Source organism: Aphelocoma coerulescens, chromosome 12, assembly GCF_041296385.1.
Source record: "Aphelocoma coerulescens isolate FSJ_1873_10779 chromosome 12, UR_Acoe_1.0, whole genome shotgun sequence".
NCBI classification, from domain to species: domain Eukaryota; kingdom Metazoa; phylum Chordata; class Aves; order Passeriformes; family Corvidae; genus Aphelocoma; species Aphelocoma coerulescens.
The window spans coordinates 14002721-14023586 of NC_091026.1; the positions used below are offsets into that span (position 1 = coordinate 14002721).

A 20866-nucleotide genomic window follows, 5' to 3' on the forward strand; every position below is an offset into this window, starting at 1 on the left:
TATTGTAAATTGGGGAAAACAGATGAGGCTGTATTATGGAAGAGAACAATATGTGATCACATAATTAGAAAATTGTCATAATACTAATGCTCAGAGGTGTCCAGGTGTGGTTTTATGAGCAGCCTGAACCATGAGGCTTTGAGGGTGTAACTTTACTGTCTTTTTAACATTGTTTTTGCAGGGTATGTGTGTGTAAATTATATAATAGCAATTCCTCAGATATTCTACTCCTAAAATGTTCCTTCTAGCTGTATGAGCACATAAGGAAGCTACTGTATGACAGATGATGATAATTTTTCATATGAGACAGTTCCCCTTGACATGATGGATGCAGAGAGAGGAACCACACTCTCTGGAAAAATACGAGGGAGCAGTGGTAAAATGCTCCAATGTGTATGGTAATCAAGGCAGTGTGTGGTTCTTGGTTAGACTGTGAGATTGTGCTGCTAAGATGATCAGAATGAAAAATTCTTTTACCAGAGCCCTTTGCACTGCTATGCAAGAGTGTATTGTAAAAATTAATTCCCTTAAAATGCCATGAGCAAAATTGATCCAAAATGATTCTGGCATATGCTGAACTCATTCAGTGATGTTTTTCTTCACAAAGTCCTGTGAGGACTATATAGTGAAATGTTTTATGTAAGGTATAGATAATTTCAGACTTTATTTTAAAGAGGAGCAAAATGTAATTTGTGAGTGCTTTGTCAGCTTTGGTCTGTGCTGGCTAAACTGAAATTTAACCAATTCTACCTGAAACAAATTGTTTCTAATTTCTACATCAATGAATGGCTGTACCTTGCTCTGCATTTGTTCAAAGCCCAAATTATCAGAATATGGATGCACCACCACCTTTGTGAGATACTGTCAGCATCTGTGTGTTTGCTGTGAGTATGCTGGGAACAGGAAGGCCAAAGAAGGGGAAGAAAATTGCTTTCAAATTTTATAAAACTAGTGTGAGTGCCAATTTTTTTCTTTTTTTGTGGGCTATTTGGAGTGTGGTCTTCCTCCTGCTGAAAAAAAGTACCTCTGCCTCTGCATGCTCTGATCGTCATGTTGGCCTTTTCCCTATGCAGTGATTTTTTTTAACTGTATAATACTGGCAAACTACCTATTCACTACAGCCAACATATACAGTCAAAAGCCTGGTCATCAGTAAATATGAGTAGGAATGTATCTGTGCAAGATAAAAGGGTATAATCTCTCCTGGCATATACAAAATATGGGGAAAATAGTGCATTTGTGAATATAGTAGGATGTGTCATGCAGCACTATTTTGGAAAAACCCAAACAAGTGTTTGGGTCTTGCAGACAGACTTTCTGGAGGGAGTCCCATGGTCAGACCAGCAGTGTGTTGGGAGGCATGGGCAGTCTCAGCTAGACCTTACTTCTCCCTCAAACTATGAGCTGTGTGCCTATCTCTTGTCATCATTGTAGTGCTGTGAAAAGGGCAGGTACTGGTGATGGGCAGCAGAGTGAGTGCACAGGTTCAACAAGAGGCCAGTGGCAGAGAAGCTGGGGAGTCCATTCCCATTTCATAGCCAGGAACAGATATTTTTTTTTCTGGCATCAGTGAGCACAAGTGAGCATCCACATCAGCCTGCCAATGCTGGTTTGGGTTGTGAAATCTATCAGGAAGTTTCCCTGAATGGCTGTGGGAGCACTTGCGGTGAAGTCCAGTCCTTGTGCTTGGCTGTCACCATCAGGCACATGGTTTTAATTTGTGTTGTGTAGGGTACACGTACAACAGATGTTACAAACACTGAATTTATTCTCTGACCATTTACACACCTGCATGGTGTAGTGTAGAGAAGGGAGCGTTGCATGTTTTAAACCAGATCCTTAGGAGCAAATTGTGGCTGATAGAGATGGACTAACACTAGGGGCTTCTTTTGGAAGGGATGGGTTGAACAACTACTGGAGAAGCAGCAGTGCGTTCAGACAGCTGGCAGAAGTTGGAGCTCAACTACTGTGGGAAGTGGAACAAGAACCATGCAGGAAATTAAGAGCACGAGCACCCACAGCCTCTGCAGGCTGCTCTTATTCCGGGCATGCGTGTAGTGGAGTGGAATTGTTTACCAGCAGAGTGTATGGAGGAAGCTGTTCTTGGTCCTCCTCTATTTGTGTAACTCCAACACTTGCTAGTTTGGGGCAGTCATTGTTCTCACCTGCTCTTACTTGGGGTTTGTGTAATTATTAATATTTATTCCTTACAAAATTACATCAGTATATCTGGTTTTGTTCCATGCTTTTTGCAGACTATTAACACTTTGGAAATAAAAGTCATGAAATTTAACTGAAGACAGGTAAAAGTGTGACCCTAACTGATAGACCTGAATATCAGAGGCTCATGAAAATGCATTGCTATGGAGAGAGACTTTTATCTTACAAATGACTTTAGGAATAAAGGAATAACTCTAAACATTGAAATCCTTTTCAAAATTTTCTATGGATTTTGAGATAAATATGTTTAGCACATTTAACAGAGTGGAAGATGAGCCTTCAGTGTGCAAAGAAATGAAGAGATTCTGGCAGATAGCACAAAGTTTACCATCTGAACTGACTGACCATACTGTTTATTCCTGGGTTTGGTATTAAAATGCATTGCATCAGCTCTGTTCCCTGCTTACTGTCCCAGCAGGGCAGTCATGCTATTAATCAAGATGCTGGTTAAACAATATTGTTCAGCAGAATTCTTTTATCTCAGGTTCATAACAGTGGGTTTACATACAATGTGTATGCATTACATCATGTGAAATCTGTATGAATCAACACTAATGTGATTTATTGTTGGTTTCAATTTTTGCAGATGCAGATTTACTTCTACAATCCTGATGACTTTGACAGTTTCGGAACAGCCGTTCTAGAAAACAGGGTGGTAGGAGCCATGGCTGTGTTTTTTCAAGTAAGTTTAAACAAAGGCTATATCCATAAACCAAAGTGTTCACCAAGTACTATTTAATTCATTGAATTGTTTCAAGCTTAATGGATGCATCTGTTTTCTTGTTCCCACCTGTCTAAGTGAAAGATATTTCATATTGTCTATGTGTGATTTAAAAAAAAAAACATAATGAAAAATTTTGCCTGGATTGTTCTGACTTTATAGCTACTCTACAGATGTAGATTGGAGAACACATTTATCATGGAACTTCCTTCGCTGCTGAAGCACATTGCTGCAGTCCTTGGAATACTAACAAACCAACACCAACTGGTTCTGTTTAGGGACAACTTAAAATTCAAATGTAGCTTGAGAGAAGATTAATCAATAAGTTTCATCAATCTTATCTGTAGCAGCTTCTTCTAAATTGTCATAGTAACAAGTTCTTGAACAGACCGGGTTTCCCAATGAGTGAATTTATGCATGCATTTGTTTGAAATGCATCCTCAGAGATGCAGATCTGGGGCTGCTGGGTGAGCTCATTTGTGGTTCCACACGCTCCAGATCTGCAGCATGGGGCAGGGAGCACCGCTGGTGATGGGAGTGTCACCTGTGGCAGTGGCATTCAGCAGTGTGAGCTCTTTGTCATCTCATGTCAGAAATGGGGTCTTACCTTTCTGACTCGAGGGTGAATTGAAGGGAGGGAGTTGGAGCTGCTCCACACCACGAGGCTGTCACAGGCAGAGAAGTAGCTAATGAAGATTTGAAATACATTGAGGTCTTGCTTTTCAGAAGAGGAAAGGAGGGAGGGAAGAGCAAGGGAAAATGCTGATCCTTTGTGAGGTTTCCAACTAGTTTTTACTGAGGAAGAAAGTGATCTTGCTGTTATCTTTGTGAAACCAGATAAAAAGGAATATGCAAGTACCCATATGGAAATACCTCCCTTTTTCTTATGATATTAGAGTGACAAGCCTGACTCTGCTGCTCAAATTTAGTAAGGTTGTCTTTTTGCATGTCACTGATTTTGATCAAATGCTTTGATAAGGAGAAAAGGACAGATCCTTGTATTGCATAAATTGCTGTAACTGTGCTGACATCAGTGGAAGGAGGCATGTTAAATCATCACTGTTGGATTCTGAGCACTTCTGTGGCATTTCATATTAGGGCAAAGTTGGTGGAGCTGTGATAATTTACAGTGGCATGCCATGATGATGATTCCCCAGACTTCTTAATCTCAGTGTACTATGGGAAGCTTCGGGCAAATTGAATTTGGCCAGACGAGACAGAAGTTTAGAAACAGAACAACCAAAGACTGGTTTATACCACAGTGAAGCATTGTGGGTTTGGTGTGTGTGCCGTGTCAGAAGGAGCATGGGTTTGTCCCATGGTGTGCAACATGTTGTGGCATCGCCTGTCTGGAATTTAACTGCTAAATTACCCTGATGGCCTTCACATCAGCCATGTGAAGCACTGCCCCTGTCACACCACTTCCTAATCTGTATGTGACATGTATTCCCTAAATCCTTTTTTTTTTTTTTTAATAGGATCTTAAAATTGTGGTGGGACTGTGTTTGGTATTCCCCACCTGCAAAGCCAGGTGCTGCACTTACTGCAGGTCTCTCTGTGCATGATTCCAAGGGAGCCATTAAACTCACTAAAAATAACTTAAAATAGTGTGTTATGCTGTTAAAAACCCCATCTTTGATTGTAAGAGACCTGAGGCTTTTTAAGACCCCAACTGAGTGTTGCAGTCCCCTCAGGGAAGCAGAAATCTACACTTTCCATCATTTGCAGCCCTGCTGGCCACAGGATATGAGGCTGTAAAGTCTGGATGATGGTGCAGCTGGTCTCCGCTGCTCTGGGAGCTGTGAAATCTGAGGCCATTACTGATAAACACTCTCTGATCTTTTCCAGAGAGTGGGGTTAAGGTAATTCTTTGGCAAAGTGACCCAGGGACAACCTGTTTTGCGGTTGCAAGGAAATGATTGTGGGGGTTTTGGCATTTTTTTCCTTTTCCTTTGGGTTGAAATGAGAAATCGAGGCTGTGTTGTTAAACTTGTGAGTGTATCAGGTTTTCCTTCTGGGCAGCTCTGCTCCAAGACAGAGAACAGTCGAGGAAGATTTGTAAAGCCCCAAGTCCCCAGTCTGGAAGGGCATATGCTGAATTCTGGACCCTGTAAATAAACTTGAGGGACACCAGTGTGACAGCTGCTATTTTGGCCATCATGAGGATTTTCCAGAACTAGTCCCATAGGGCTTGAGTTGTTGTATATAGGGTTAACATAGGGTTATTAACGGGTAATGAAAATCCTCTGCAGATCCATACTGTGTTTGACCTAGGTGCTGTTTTAGCCCCCTCAGCTGTGTATCATGTGCTGGGCTTGTTGATCTATCACTTGGGAAAACCTTTTTATTGAGAAATAATTGGTGTTCCCTGAGCCTTGCTCCCTGAGACTCCCTGCAGATAAACTTGCCATGGCTAGTATTGCATGCAGCTAATTTAAAGTTGTCTTTTAAAACTGATCACTACTACTTTTGAATGAAATGTCCATAAGATGTCCATGGTCACATTTTGATTGGCAGCTTAGCTTGTTCAAGTACAACAGCTTTCTATATTCCAGAGCTTTAGTCCCATCTTGGACTCATTTACCTAGAACACAGCTTTTAAAAATTGTAGCAAGAGTACTGTTTTTTACAAATGCATTAGAAAACTGCATCATGCATGCTTTTCTATGTAAATATTTCAACATAAATTATTGGATACGTTTGCCATTAAGTCAAGACTTGGATTTTTGCTAATGTGGTAATGCTGTGTTGGAATGAATGTGCACAACACTGGCTGAGTTTATAGTCTGGCAGGTCTTTTTTGTTTGACTGATGTTCATAAATGTTCCTTTGAAAATCAGGTTCACCAATGAGTGAACATTATACTGAACTATAATTATTGGTGAAACATTAAATAATTAGGAACCCTTTTTCTTTCTTTTTAAATAATTTAACTTGGACTATGTAAGAATTTTCCTTATTGAATTCATTATTTCAGGGGCAATTTCCAGGTGAAGTACATTGGTTCTGAAGTTGGATAATTGAAGCACTTGGAACTTCGTTGTAATTAAAGCTGTGCTTTTCTCATTGCTTTCATTTTAAGCTCTGTTGATAAACACTATTTCTGTTTGTGTGCTGCAGGTTAGTTGATCTGACAAAAAAAGCCTACTAAACTAAGAAACAATTCTTGCAAATACAAACTACCATAACTGCTCATCTCTGTATCTCATTGTGGATAGGGGTGTCACACAAAATAGCACCGTGGGGACTCTATAGTAGGTATTTTCAGTTTGCAAATGAGATGAGCTGGCCTAAAATCTCTAGCTGGATTTTCTTCGTTGTTAAATAGAACTTACTTGTTGTTTTAGCAAAAATCAAAATCCCCTGGACACAAATGAGAGAATGCCATGACAAATGAGACCTTGCCTTCTGACAAGTTTTTCAGGAGAACACATTGTGGCCATTCCTTTCAGTATTGCAGTGATTTGTTGTTTCTCAAAGTGAAGCTGGTGCTGGTGATGTTTAGCTTGACGAGCCCATCACCTCCTGCTGGCAGCATCCTCTTGGCTGGCAGAAAAGGCTTCTTGATTTGCAGGAAGGGTAGCACCACAGGGATGGACCCAGCTGAGGGGCCCTGCTTTTGGGAAATCTGAAATGAGCCTCTGGCTACACACTGGGACCCACCAGCTGCTGGAACACATGTAGCAGGTCTGAGTCCAGCCAGGCCCCTCAGGCTTGATTTAAATGATCCTAACTTGAATAGTTGGTGCTCATGTTTGATTTCAGCCCACGTAAGATTCAACTTGTGGTTAATGATGTTCTGGCTCTGGGCCTTGGTTAATTGTCAGGCTGAGCTGGCTTTGAAGCAAGCCAGGAGTGGAAGGCAAGGCCCAAGTTTCTCATGGTTCCTGAGTCATCCGTTCATCATAAATGTAATACATATTTATAAGTCACATTTAAAATTAGTAGTTACTTGGATTAAATGCATTCAGACATATTGCACAGCTCTGTTTTAACCATCTAACAATATAACTCATTGCACACTTCACTACTTGCTTTATTAAAGCCAAACTTAGAAGTGTTCAAAACAAACATATTGCTTTTGCATTTGAAATATTCATCTTTTAGTCCTGCAGTAGATTCATTATGGCAGAGAATACTTCATTCCTTGATTACTGCTGTGAAAAGACACAATACTGATTCCCTAAGCACTCATCAAATATTCGATAGCTCAGAAATTCAGGAGGAGGTGATGGAATTCTTGTTCCTACAGGGAGGGCATATAAATCTATTTTATATTTGCAAAGAAAACCATCAGTGATTAGTTACTGTGTCTCAGGTACTCAAACAAATCATCTCTAAAGAAGTTAAGTAAAAATGAATTTTAAAATAACTTTTAGCAATGCTTTCATCATTAAAATTAGCTCCATAATGATGAGTGATGTTGAAACCTCGATAACTCAAGAGCTTCAACAGTGCACAGCTAGATTTTTAAAGGTAATTAGGTACTCGGCAGCAAATATGCAACTAGCAGTATTTTTAAAAGTATGTGGGATAAAAATCAAGGGGTTTACATGTCTTTTGCTGAGTTGCCTTCCAATGCTGACATGTTTTTGTAAGTTTGTTGAAAAAACTACTTTGTAACCCTTTTAACTTTTAGATCTATATGTGTATTGTTTGCATATAAATGGCTTTATATTTACTAGTTACTCATGTATCCAGAGATTTGTTCTTCAGTAAAATGCATGTTTGTGGCCTTGCTTTTTGTGAGGTTTTTTTGGTAGTAGTTCTTGGTCTGCTTCATCAATATGATCAATCACTCACTTTTCCCAGGGGCTTAAATGAGCTGAACACAGAATAAATTGGTGGAACACTGCCAAAGCTATTGAATATTTGCCAAAAATATGCTTTTTAAATGTGTATTTCTCAAACAACAGAATGCAGCTTTTAACTTCCCTTAGAAGCCTTTTGGTTCCCTGTTCTCCCCTTTCATTAACTGTTTCATGTGTTTGCCACCATAACAAAATAGATTCAGTGAATAAGTGATTTAAATATGGTGACTCTTGAGAAAATCACATCCAGTAAGAGATAGGGTCCCATGTCCCCATCTCAATTCCTGGCAATTCCCTGATTGTGCCTCTCCCTTATTCTAATGTTTTTTTGAAATCTGAGCAAAACTAGTTTGATTTTGACAATGAGAATGGAGAGAGAGGTGTGCACTTCTCTTGGAACATTATATCCACCTACATGAAGCACAATCAGTACTCCAGTGTTTAGGCAGTATCTCAAAGGTGATTTGCAATAGTGAAAATAACATGTGGCATCATTAACATGCAGGGCATCATCCAGAGTTATTGAGAGACTTTTCATTTATTTTAATAGACTTCAGATAGATGTAAAGACCTTAAAATTGAATTACAGTATTAATTCTTTTAAAGGTTACATTAGAACCCATGGGGTTTTATTAATAGTAGCTCATGAATAATAAAACTGTTATTATTGATTAGCAGTGTTATTTAGTATTAGTACAGGTATATTTTTATTATCTTCATACCATGAAGATATGGTATGAGAGCGCCTTATTCAGTACCTGTATACCAATAACTCTCCATGTAAGTGAAGACAAGCAGAACAATTTGAAATGTGTTCTTGTTTACTAAGTCAAATTTCTCACCATTTTGAAATGTTGCAGTTGTTTGAAAACATTAGTTGTTACTAATAAAAGCAATACTAGGGCCTTTAAATGGTTGAAAAATAGTACAGAGGTACAAAGTAGCTACCCTGACATATAAAGACACAGCCAGAGTAGGTAGATATGGCCACTGCAGCACCAAGAGTACATTTTTCTGGGAAACACCTTGTACAATACATGCAGTGGAGTATAGTAACATATGAAGCATCTCTGGAGCAGAAAAGGATTCTCCTAATTTTCCAGCAAATAAGTGGAGATAAAATTGTCAAAAGTGATTTTACGTCATGGAGAATTTAAATACAAAATTTTTAGAGCTTCCTAAGGTCTGTTAGATTTGAGTAGAGTTCAGTATGTCAATGGCACAGACCAGCCTCCAGGGGTGTTTTTTTTAGCCAAAATATGCAAGTTTGGGTGCCTAATAACAAATGTTCATGCTGATCAAACAACTTGCTCTGAAACCATTTTGATTGGAGGAGGATTTGGGTAGAAGATAAAAATTCATGGAAACTATTTCTAAAAAATCTATTCTACCCTTTCCATTAAACGAAATTTTTTTTAAACTAAACCCAAAGTTCTGATTTTTATTTCAACTTATGTTGAAAGTTTCTTTAGGAAATATGAATATTTTTGAATATTTATGTAAAATAAGAAAGGAAAGGGAGAACAGATGGGGAATAGCTCTGAGAGTAAAATACATATCTATATATCTCAAATTTTGGTGCTTATTAAATTTCCAGTGTTTAACAATGAGACTTTAACTTTATTCTAATCCATACTTCTGCCCAGATTGGTCATGTTTCAAATGATGTTTAATAGTAAAACTGCTGTTTACAATAGAGATTTTCGGTTTTTACAAGAATTTGGTTATTACAAGGTTCTTGTAATAATGTTCTTCATCCTTTATTTTGGTACATAAATGAGCAGGCTGACTCTTGAGAGCATTAGGCAAACAATCCCTGATGAAGTCTTGAGTTCAGTAGCAAAGCTCCAAAAGGTTTTTTGTTGTGGAGGATGATGCAGTTGCGAGAAGGGCAGAGCTGCATCCCTTTCTCAAAAAGAAGGGCAGATAAGAGGGTAAGGAAGGGGCAGACTGCAGGGGTAAGCCCTGGGACCTTACTATGATTAATCTGAGGAGCACAGGGAGCTGGGAAGGGATCTGTGAGCCCAGCAATGTTCATCACTCAATGCTGCTGGGCTCAAGAAATGAGGGCTTTGTTAGTGAGTTGAATTGCACTCAAGAAACACTGGCCCTTTCACCTGTGGGGTTTTTTTTTTACCAGATATGCTTCAGTTCTCCAGACTTTCAGTACATTGACAGCAGCACTGATACACACCTTTGCTACTGGGTTACTGTGCAGAGCCTGGGCTCCTGGGATTCCCTCATGTCACATCCCACACAAACACGAGCAGAGTTTCTGTCTGTGTGCAGAGTGCTGTGGGTTTGGGCTCTCGCTCACATGGCTGCACACTTGTCATGGCTTATCATGAGAAGGAGCTCATGTGGTAAATCTGTGAGTGTGAAGAGCAGAGGTGTTCACACAGCAGCCTGCACATCCTGAGCAAGCCTGCTTGGAGGAATGAGGTACAAATGTGTGAGCGAAAGGGGGGTTGGATTTGAAGGCACAGACTGACAGGGCGGCTGAGACAGATCGTTCTTGGAAGCAAACACATCGTTCCACTTCTGCTTGCCTATGTTCTGCCAAGAGGCATTTGCAGTCTCTAGATCATGATGGCTGCAACCTGCTGTGTTGAAACTTTTCTATCCACAGGCTGACTGTGCAGTGTAGAAGGATAATTTACCTTATGTGCACTTATCTTCTTCAGTGCCCAAGCAGTCGTCTTCCTTTCCATTCTTCTCTTCACTCTATGAACTTGTTCATGGTGTTTTCAACTAAGGCAAAAAGTCTAATGACCTCCAAAATGCAATACTTTCAATTAAAGCATTTTTGTTAGATTGAGTTTTAAAGGATATGGGCTGTACTGAAAGCAGTGCCATGCAGTTCTTTTTATAGTGCAGAGCAAAATACCAGAATCCACTGAGAGTCTTTGGCTTTTATTTTGTTTTTCATCTCAGATATATCTAGTGAAATGAACTTCCAAAGCATCTAAAAAAACTAATCAAAGGTAAAAATTAGAATTTGATCCTCCCCCCGCCCCAACCCCAAATGCACTGCCAATGCTTTCTTAACTGTGAAGTCTGAGACCATGACTCACAACTTGTGCTGTCTCAGGTTTAAATGCAGCAGCAAAGAGGATGGATAGCAATGGGGATGGGTTACCAAGTGACTTCTGCTTTTTGTGATCAATCACAGTCCTTTGCTCCGATTTATTTAATGGAAAAATCACAACTATTGATGTTAGGAAGAAACTGCAAAGTTTCTTGCTATTGAGGGGACTTGGACTCCAAAGTTCTGCAATGCTGCAAATGTGAAAAACGCTCTGCATATTTTATGGAGTCTGTCCTCAATGTTTTGAGCTATCAGTCATAACAATTAATAGAGAGCTGGTTGTATACATTGCATGGGGAAAAGATCACTGTGCTCTTCTGGTTCAAGGTTCATTTGAATGTTAGGATCACTGTCTTTCAGTTTACAGTGTTATAAATGTTTCCGACCTGCAGGTTTTTTGCTTTGTCAATGATTCTTAATTGATTAATGCATCGAATTAATCCCAAGTGGGATGCCATTATTAACTTGCTTCATTAAATTACATACCAACCTGTTAGCATTAATTCTCATAATTGTCCCCTTACATTTTAGTGTTTTTATTTGAATTACTTGCCTCAAGAACTTGATTAGCATGTATTTGTGTATGCTTTTGCTTCCCTTTCCTTTCTATCACCCTTGATGTTCAGAAGTGGAATCAGTGTAGGAATATCTATAGTGTCTAATGTCAGCTTCTTAAAGACAGTAATTTACTTCTCTGTGATTTAAAAATACCCTGTTAAAAAAAACAACAACAACAACAAAAAAAAACAAAACAAAAAAAAAAACCAAACAAAAAACAAACAAACAAAAAAAACCCCACCATTTTGTAGACATGCCATAAAAATTTTTAAATTTATAGAAAATGTTTTGTGGAGTTTTCATTACCAGTCTCCTGAAAATGACACTTAGATGTGTAATATGTAAAAATTATAGTTGTCAGTCTATAATCTCACTCTTTCTGTGGTTCAGGAAGATTGAGACTCAGGAAGTCTACTGATTATAACCATTAGACTAAAAAACAAATTAGTTCCCTAACTACAGTAGGAATTTGAGCATTTCAGTCTCTGTTGTGCATTGTTGGTGCATCACTTGGTCACTTTGTCAAACATCACAAAGCAAACCTAGATCTGGGACAAAGTGGAGGGACCCCCAGCCTTCCTGCAGGCTTCATCACTGCTTTAGGGCAGGGACAACAGCCCCTTTCTGTATCTCTGAGCATTGAGAAGCCATCAAATGTGGCTTGTTTGTAACTTTGTGATAGCAATGATTGCTTCCTCTCTGTCCTTCTTACATGTTCCAAATCTGGTGCATTTTGACTTGACCTTTTCTTTAAGAAAGAGAGAGAGAAGCAGTAAATAAAGAATCTATTTTTTGCTATCTAAGTTTTCAGAGAGTTTTGCTAAAATTAATCTTAGTTACAGAATCACAGCAGGAGATGTAAAGCTGTACATTCATCTCCTTTCCTCTGCTCTCTCCTAGACACAACAGCTGCCTCTGGGAAGTCCCTGTTTTCTCCCAGCTTTTAGATATCCAGCCTGGATTCCAGGAAGATAGTTTCTTATGCCTGTCTTCCCACCTCATTTTAAAGTTTAATTTGATTTGATTTTTTTTTTTTTTCAAACAGGCTCTGTATTTATCCAGCTCTCCTACCCATTTGTCTCTCAGAGGATTAATCAAATATATTACATGCAGTTTACATTCATGGGACGTAGATTGAGAAATCTAACATTTCAGCCAGGAAACTCCAGTTCTTCAGTCCACATGTTGCCCAGTTCAGTTCTGCAGGATTTTGAACAAGATTTATGTAACCCTTAGAAAAATGACACCTGTTTTTGCCCTCTGTATCTTCCATGAAACTGCAGAGTCTTTGTATGTCTCTGGTTGCCAGTTAGTGTTAGGGCACATTTCAGCGAAGGTGAGCACACACGTGTCATTCTTTAAAACTTACTCAGAATGGACTGTGCAGGAGGGTCATCCTGGAAAAGGGGGACTTATCTAATCATGTTCAAGTAATTATTTATAGAAGTGCAGAGTGGTAAAGTAGTGTTCTCATGAAGAGAAACAGCCTTTTCCACGGAATGCTTGGAGGGAGAAGGAAAAATGAGAGCTTGATGTTATCCTAGAAATTAATCTAGTGAATAGCTGGCTTGTGTGTGGCATGTTTGGCCATGTAACTTGTTGAGATCCATGGTGTGCGCACAAACAGTTGGTCAGCTCTAATTTGTATCTGAGCTGGTGGCTGACTTTGTTAAAACAGGATCTATTCATAAATGATTGTCTGATTTCACTTTGTGCCATAAAAGAGAGACTGGTAGTAAAGTCTGAATATATGAAATAGGTGGGTAAAACTGGGGCTTCCTTTCCCTTTAGATCTTCCAGTTCAGATGAAAAAGTTATTCATATTAAATATAAGCTGTTCTGCCTGAAGAGTTATTACTGTAATTCTCAGCTATAACTGTGCCACGTTTCTCCTTGTATTGGCAAGAATAGACAATACAAGCTTCAGACAGAATTTCCTGGGTAGCATACCAAATGTTCTGGAAAACCTTCTCGGACAGGAGCTGATACATTTTTAATACAAATAAAACATAATTCTTTAGTCTTGTTTCAGTTTGATCCCTAAGGTGGAAAAAGTATACGGACTATGCATAATTGATGTATTTGTTTGAAGTGTTTACCTGGATACTCCATTCACAGTCTCTTTTTGTTAATAGGTTGCCATGAGATGTAAGAATCACTTAGGACTCTCTTTGTACAAATAAATGGAAAGTGTCATTTTTGTGCAGTCAGTGAGGTGGTTACAGAGCCGTCCTGACTGTGTCTTTGTGCTGCTCACACCATTTAGCCTCAGTCAAGTCACAGAGCAGATTTGGCTGAAATGTCAGTATTTTTCGAGATCAGAAGTGGTGGGAAAGCAGGAAAGCATGCAAGGGAGGGAAGAGGGTGGTTGGGAGCAGAGGGTGCTGCCCATTCCTTTCAGGGTCACATGAATCGGTGTCAGGTTGGCGTGTCCATGTAAGCACCACCCCAGTTACTACCAATGGTATGTGTGGTTTCTTGTGTAATTCCAAACATTACACATGATGCAGAGCAAGCATGAAGGAAAATAACCCTCAGTAATTTGTCATCTGTCCTAAATTACTGTAAATCCAGTGTTACAGGTTACTGCCAGAGGGATAAGTTGTTGCTGGGTTTTATCGTCTGTAGTTTCTGTGCTGCAGGACTGCTGTGGGAGAGATGATTACTGAGGGTGTTCTGAGCCCATGGTTTTCTTCCCAGAGGTCAAAAAAAAGCATTGAAAGTAAATCACAGTCTAGTCTGGTCCCTTCCTGATGTCTTTGTACAGATGTAGACATTTGTATGGATAACTGATGGTTTAGCTGATAATGCTGATGGCATACCACCCCCCAAAATAACTCTGCAGCTGAGATGGCGGCTTCTCCAGAGCAATCCTTGTACCTGATGTTTTACTTCCTGTGAATCTAAATCAGAAATCTTCAGGTTTATGGGGTGGAGTTGAGGATGTGTAAACCCAGGAACCTGTTTACAGCATAACTTTATAGTAGCTTTCAGACATATCTTCTACATCTGGGATTCACTGAAATGCATACTAATTTGACTAAGGTGATGAGTTCCAAATTAGCTCAGTGGTCCTGGTTTGAGTAACTTAAACCTCCCTTTGTTTAAAGTTCAGGTGTGCTGGTATCAGTTTCCAGAACAAAACCAGCACAGAAGCTGGGATGTGCTCTTACGCTCTGCTGGAGATAGGTGAGAGTCAAGAATGCTGTTCACCATCTTATTCTATGCAGAAAAGTGAAATGTGTTAAGTAAAGATTGCTTAAATCTGTTCAGCGCCTCTGAATAGTGAGTTCTGATGGAGCAGGATTTTTCCTATGAGCTTATGGTGTTTGCAACTGCTTCACAGCTCTGAGGAGCCAAGGAAAAGCTTCCTGACTGACACCATCAGAACAGTATTTAGCTGCTGATTGTAACTGTACTATTTCTGTGCATCAAAAATGCATTGAAACGTGGTCATTATCAAGTCTAAAGAGACTTTCTGAAAGAGTGTATTGGTTTTGAAACATCTCTGCTGTATCAAATGAAGCCTAACTGGAGATTTGGCAAAGTGTTCTTTATGAGTAAAGTAAAATTATGTACCACATTAGAAAGGAGCTTGGTTCTGGGAAAGCTCAGTCAGACTCCTGATAAAATGGATTTTTTTCACCATAAAATTCATCTTTACTTGCTGCAAGAATATTGCTAAAAGAGATTAACTTTGGATCTCTGTATTTTATAGTGTGTCTCATGTTATTTTAAGGCTGTAAATATATTATCTGATCTGTAAGTTTCACTTAAGTTACTGCTTTCTGGCTTTTTGAAGAAATAGGATCATGGTTATGCAGGAACCAGGAAGACTGAATTAAATCACCCCTTCGATATTTATTTTCCCTTGGGATCATGCTATCAGATCAATATTTAAAAACAGCTATATGGGTAAGTGTTGATTAGAAAGCAAAGGTCCATAACCTTAACAGCTAAGCTAGCAAATTTTTTGGTGCATTTTATCTGTGGTTTGTATGGCATTATCCACATGCCTGTGTAAGAAGTAAGGGAGGCATCAACAAACAGATAGTTCCCCATCTTGGGTGAACCAGTCTTATTAAGTACTCTCCCAAAGTGCATACCAGTCAAGTGAAGCTTTAGGTTAACATTTTGGAATGCTCTCCTCTTTCCAGCTCCTTGCTGGTGATACACCGAAGCAAACTGTTGCCTTCTGCTATTCCAGGTATCTACAGAGATTTATTACATTTCAGCTAATAAGCTTACCTTCCTAATAGCATGCAGCCCCCCCCACCCCGCCTTGTGGCTTGACTTGTCCCTGCTCATAACTTCATCAGAGAATTAAAGGCCAGAAGTAAAGCTGGCTTTTAAACCCGTCTGGGTAGAGCTGTTTGGGTGTCCGTGTGTTGTGGATGGGAACATCCATCATTTTGAAGTCTGAACTCACTTACTATCCAGGCCAGCTCTGCACTACCCCTCAGGCTGATAGCAATCCCCTTCTATGGACAGATCGTGGTGGGAGAGGAGGGTGATGCCTGGGTAGGTGGCACCACCTCAGTATGCTGCAGGGCCATATGGGCACTCAGGTTTTAGAGAAACTTGGTCTGTGGATGCTGTACAGCTGGCTGCTACCACACCCTTCTAATAGACTTGTTGAAAGACTGTATAAATTCATTCTGAGCTGTGGAGATTCTCTCTCTCAGATGTTCTTGTATCAGAAGCAATTTTTTTTAAATGCTGCATTTGTGCCCTAAGTGCCCAGCCTATGTTTGCCTTTTAGAAAGTGCCTCCTTCCTTCCTTCCTTCCTTCCTTCCTTCCTTCCTTCCTTCCTTCCTTCCTTCCTTCCTTCCTTCCTTCCTTCCTTCCTTCCTTCCTTCCTTCCTTCCTTCCTTCCTTCCTTCCTTCCTTCCTTCCTTCCTTCCTTCCTTCCTTCCTTCCTTCCTTCCTTCCTTCCTTCCTTCCTTCCTTCCTGCATTGTATCTGAGACATATAACTGAGACATACAGTGTCTTGCCCCTAAAAATAGGAGATTTTTTTTATACCTTTGTTATCATGTCAAATATTAAAATATTTGCTGTCCCCCTTAAAATCTGAGTGTAAAGAGAGCTGCAAGTGCAGGTGCATCCTACCAGTGTGCTGGGGGTACAGACCAGACTCCAGGGAACATGGGATGCTCCAGCATGGAGCTTCTGGGCAGTGGTGCTTCTCTGGAAAGCTTCTCATCCTCACAGCAGCCAGCAGTGCCATGCTCCTTGTGTGCTTGTTACAGCTGGGCTGGAATTCTGACTGTGTTGTGTCTCATGCATTTTGGATAGGATTGGCTGTGCAGCCTGGTGGCAGTGAAGGTCTCCCTCAGTGCCAGTCCTCTGTGGATTGCCTTCCCAGAGTGTTGGCTCTTTAGCTCCCTCCATTCCAATCAGGCTTTTGGCAGGGGAAAACCTAATGCAGGTTGTGGTGTCAGTTGCAGGTGGTTGTATGAGGGTGGTGACATCAAGAGACCATGCAGCCTGACAGGTTTTAAGAGAGATAAGAGACTTTTCTAGAGGTCGACACCAAAACTGGGGCTGTGGCAAAGCATGTGCCAGGAGCCTGGATGGTCCAGCTGACCTACCACAGCACGGGTGATCAGATCATAACCAGTGTTCATGAGCTGTGGACAGCCAGGAGTTACAGTGCTGGGTGTGAGAAGAAAGAAAAAAGAATAAGGAAACATAAGGAAACACCTCAAATTAATAGCCAGGTTTTCTGGCGAGCAGATTCAGAGAGGAGGAGAGGAGATGGAAGAATCTTCCTGAGAGCATTCCTGTGTACATTCACCTGCAGGAAAAATCTTCACCCTTCTGTGTCAGGCTAGACTTGTTCAAAGAGCACCTTTTGTTCTAACCCCGTTTTAAGTTTCGTTTTAAATCTTGTTCAGTTGTATTTTATTTCTTTTCTCGTAACTTTCCCTGAGATTTTTAGATTTTGGTAATTTTGAAGTTATACCCATTGTAGGAGGAGGGCTTCCTGACCAGAGACAGAGCTTGAAAATGCCCTCCATAGATGGGTCATGCGCCACAGGAGCACAGGAAAGCCATAAGAAGCCTGTGGAGCAGAGGCATGAAGGCTAGAGCATCCTGAGGAGTTCTGTGGCTTTAAGACTATCACTGTGATTGAATAGCATTCACTTTGCCACTGCTGAAATGTAGAACATCTTGAAACAAGCACACGTCATGTTAGTTTTTGTATTTCTTTGTATTTCAAGAGGAAGAAACTGCTGCCACAAACTGAATGTTTGCCAGGCTTTTAATGCACTTGTGTTCTAAGTGCTGTTTGTCTGCACAAAATTTCCCCATTTCTTCTAAACATGAGCCATGATACTTGTTGAAATGTTTTTTTTTTAAGGAACTGAGTGAGTTGTTGGGTCATGCTAACCAAGTGAAAAGTAAACATCTTGACATATGATCCTCACTGGTTTTGTCTAGTGTTACACCAGGTGAAACAGAGGGGTTGAGCTGTTCTTCTGTTGCTGCAGGAACTTGAGCAGTTTAGAAGCAGCTGAGAAAAAAAAATGCAGGCCAGATCCTGCCACTCTTAATTCAGTGGCTTGAAGAAGACTGAGATGGACTGTGTCATTTCTCTCACCTGCTTCTTGGAGTTCTACTGCTATGACTGCCCAGTGACAGCCCTGTGACTGGCTCTTGGTGCACCCACACTTCATTCCCACTGGCTCTGGAGCCCTTGGCAGTCCTGGAGCTGGTACGCTTGGGACCCTGTCTGCTGGCATCCAGGTTTCCCCTGGACAAACCCACTGACCATCCTCGGTAGCTGTCGTGGTTAGATGCTGGCCAAATGCCAGGCAACCACAAAAACCTCCCACTCACCCTTCCCTGCCACAGCTGGGCAGAGGAGAGAAAAACATTAAGGAAGCATTCATGAGTTAAGGACTGGGAGAAAACACTCCAAGGGCAAAACAGGCTCAACTTAAAGGTACAAAGTGAATGTATTACTAACAGAGTTAGAGGAGGATAATGAGAAGTAACACAAGCCCTTAAAGCACCTTTTCTTCCCCCAGCCCCTCCCTCCTTCCCACCGACAGCGCAGGGAGACAGGGCATGGGGGTTTGGTCAGTTCATCACCCGAGGTTTTTTCCCACTGCTCAGGGAGGGGAGTCCTTCCCTGTGAGACCGTGGGGTCCCTCCCACAGGAGACAGTTCCCTGTGAACTTCTCCAGCGTGGCTCCAAATCCCACGAGCAGCAGTCCTCCCCAAACTGCTGAAACGTGAGTCCCTCCCACAGGCAAACAGTCCTCCCAGAACTGCTGGGTGTGGGTCACTCTTCACGGGGTGCTGTCCTCCAAGGACAGGCTGCTCCAGCCTGGAAGCAGGGCCCCCTCTCTCCACCGGGTCTCCCACTGGATCACAACCTGCTCCAGGCACCCACCTGCTCTGGCACGGGCACCTCCCCCATGGGCTGTGGATGGATCTCTGCATCCCCCGTGGATCCCCAAGGGCTGTGGATGGATCTCTGCATCCCCCGGGGATCCCCATGGGCTGTGGATGGATCTCTGCATCCCCCGGGGATCCCCATGGGCTGTGGATGGATCTCTGCATCCCCTGTGGATCCCCATGGGCTGTGGATGGATCTCTGCATCCCCCAGGGATCCCCACAGGCTGCAGGGGCACAGCTGCTTCACCATGGTCCTCACCATGGCCTGCAGAGGAATCTCATCTCCGGCACCTGGAGCACCTCCTGTCCCTCCTTCTCCACTGACCTTGGTGTCTCCATGTTGTTTCCCTCACATGTTCTCACCTCCTCCTCTTCTCTGGCCAGAAAAACTGCCCCCACTTAGTTTTGATTTTCCTCTTAAGTATGTTATCACAGAAGCATTCCCATCATCTCTAATTGGCCCAGCTTTGGCCAGTGCCATGTCCATCTTCAGAGCCATCAGGGATTGGCTCTGCCGGACATGGTGGAAGCTTCCAGCAGCTTCTCACAGGAGACACCTCTGTGGCCCCCAATACCAAAAACCAGGCTGAGCAAAAGCAACATAGTAGCCAAACCTGCTTCTTTCTCCTGTCTCCATGAACATCTCAGGGGGTGGAAGAGCAGAGGAACTTCCTTGGAGAGGCAGGAGGTGGAGAGGAAAAGGTGGGAGAGCTGTGGAAGGATGCTTAAGGGGGTATGTGGAACAGTTTGGGAAGGGAGGATGCTGTAACATTTGAGGAGACAGAAACAGCTCACTGGGTGGAAGGAGACAGTGAGGAGGATGTAGCAGGTGGGTGATGGGAGAGGGAGGCAACTCAGGCATAAAAGTGGAGGCAGAAGTGAGGAAACTCTGGGGATTAGTAGGTGCATTCTGCTTTAGGTACTATGAGCACCGAGCTGTGCACATTCTTAGTATTTTGCAAAGCTGCACACACCTGCAAGGACTATACGATACTGCAAATTTACAAAAATATATGTAAATATGGAAGAACTTGCTTGAAAGAAAATTACAAATACAAGACTGCATCATAGTTGTCCTTTTGTGCTGGAAGGTATTAATGAAAAGCAGTGGTTTAACATTTTGTCCTTGTACCACAAAGATGCCTGTAAGCCTGAGAGCCCTCCCAGCCAATGGCTGCTGCATTAGAAATGGGGAGTTTGGTGTAGCAAAAAATTCCTGCTGCAGTTTTGGGAGGCCAGTTCACACCAACCTCCTTAGAAATGAGATAAAAGGCACAGCAAACAAACTGTGTTGGAATTTGATTTTTCAAAGCATAAGATCAAAAAAAAAAAAAAAAATCTGCCCTACAATAATTTGTATTCACTGGATTTCTAATTTAATTCTGAACTGAGGTGTGGTTGTCATTAGGGAAGTGACTGTGTAACTTAATTGACATTTCTGCATCCTCTGTGTGACTCATAGATGCTGGCTTGAGTCATCTGTACTCTCTGGCTGGAGGGAGCCCAGGGCTGTGCTGGGAGAGAAGAAGACAGGACTTTTCTTGTAGAATGAATGAAAGATGCTGGGTAGCTGAGATGATTCCTTTTCTTCATTTTAAGGGAGTGATTGATGTGACCCCTCTCATCAAGATTCTTTGTGTTGGCTGGAAAAGAGAGAAAGGCTGGAAATCTCTGCTGCATCCCAGGCAAGCTTAGCTGGAGCAATTAAATTAAACCTTTGCAAAATACTGGAGTTCCAGATGTCCATCTGAGCTGTTCCTTTCCAGCCTTTGCATTTTGCCCAGGAAATTTTCCTGTTTAGCCATCAGACTTCATTGCTTTATTTTCATAAAAAAAAAAAAAAAAAAAAAAAAAAAAAAAAAAAAAAAAGCTGGAGATATTTTTTCCTCACTTACACAATTTTGTACCAAATTCAAGCCAGGAGCAGAAGAAAATGAGAGCTAGCTTCCATTTGTGGTTTCACAGTTTTGAGTTTAGCCTCTCCAAATGTGTGAAGCTGTACATCAAGGAGTGGGTGTTGTAAGATGATCTGGCTGTAGTGCTTGTTATATTTTTTC

At 41.3% G+C, this 20866-nt stretch overlaps 1 protein-coding gene across 3 annotated transcripts in view; it reads left to right on the forward strand.

The window, feature by feature from the left end:
* PTPRG (protein tyrosine phosphatase receptor type G) overlaps positions 1-20866 on the forward strand; it is a 402469-nt gene that overhangs the window by 261072 nt on the left and 120531 nt on the right. For all 3 annotated transcript variants that reach the window (XM_069028207.1, XM_069028208.1, XM_069028209.1), the window contains one exon: positions 2807-2902. In XM_069028207.1, the coding sequence (XP_068884308.1) occupies positions 2807-2902 (96 nt within the window). The remainder of the gene's footprint in view (positions 1-2806; positions 2903-20866) is intronic.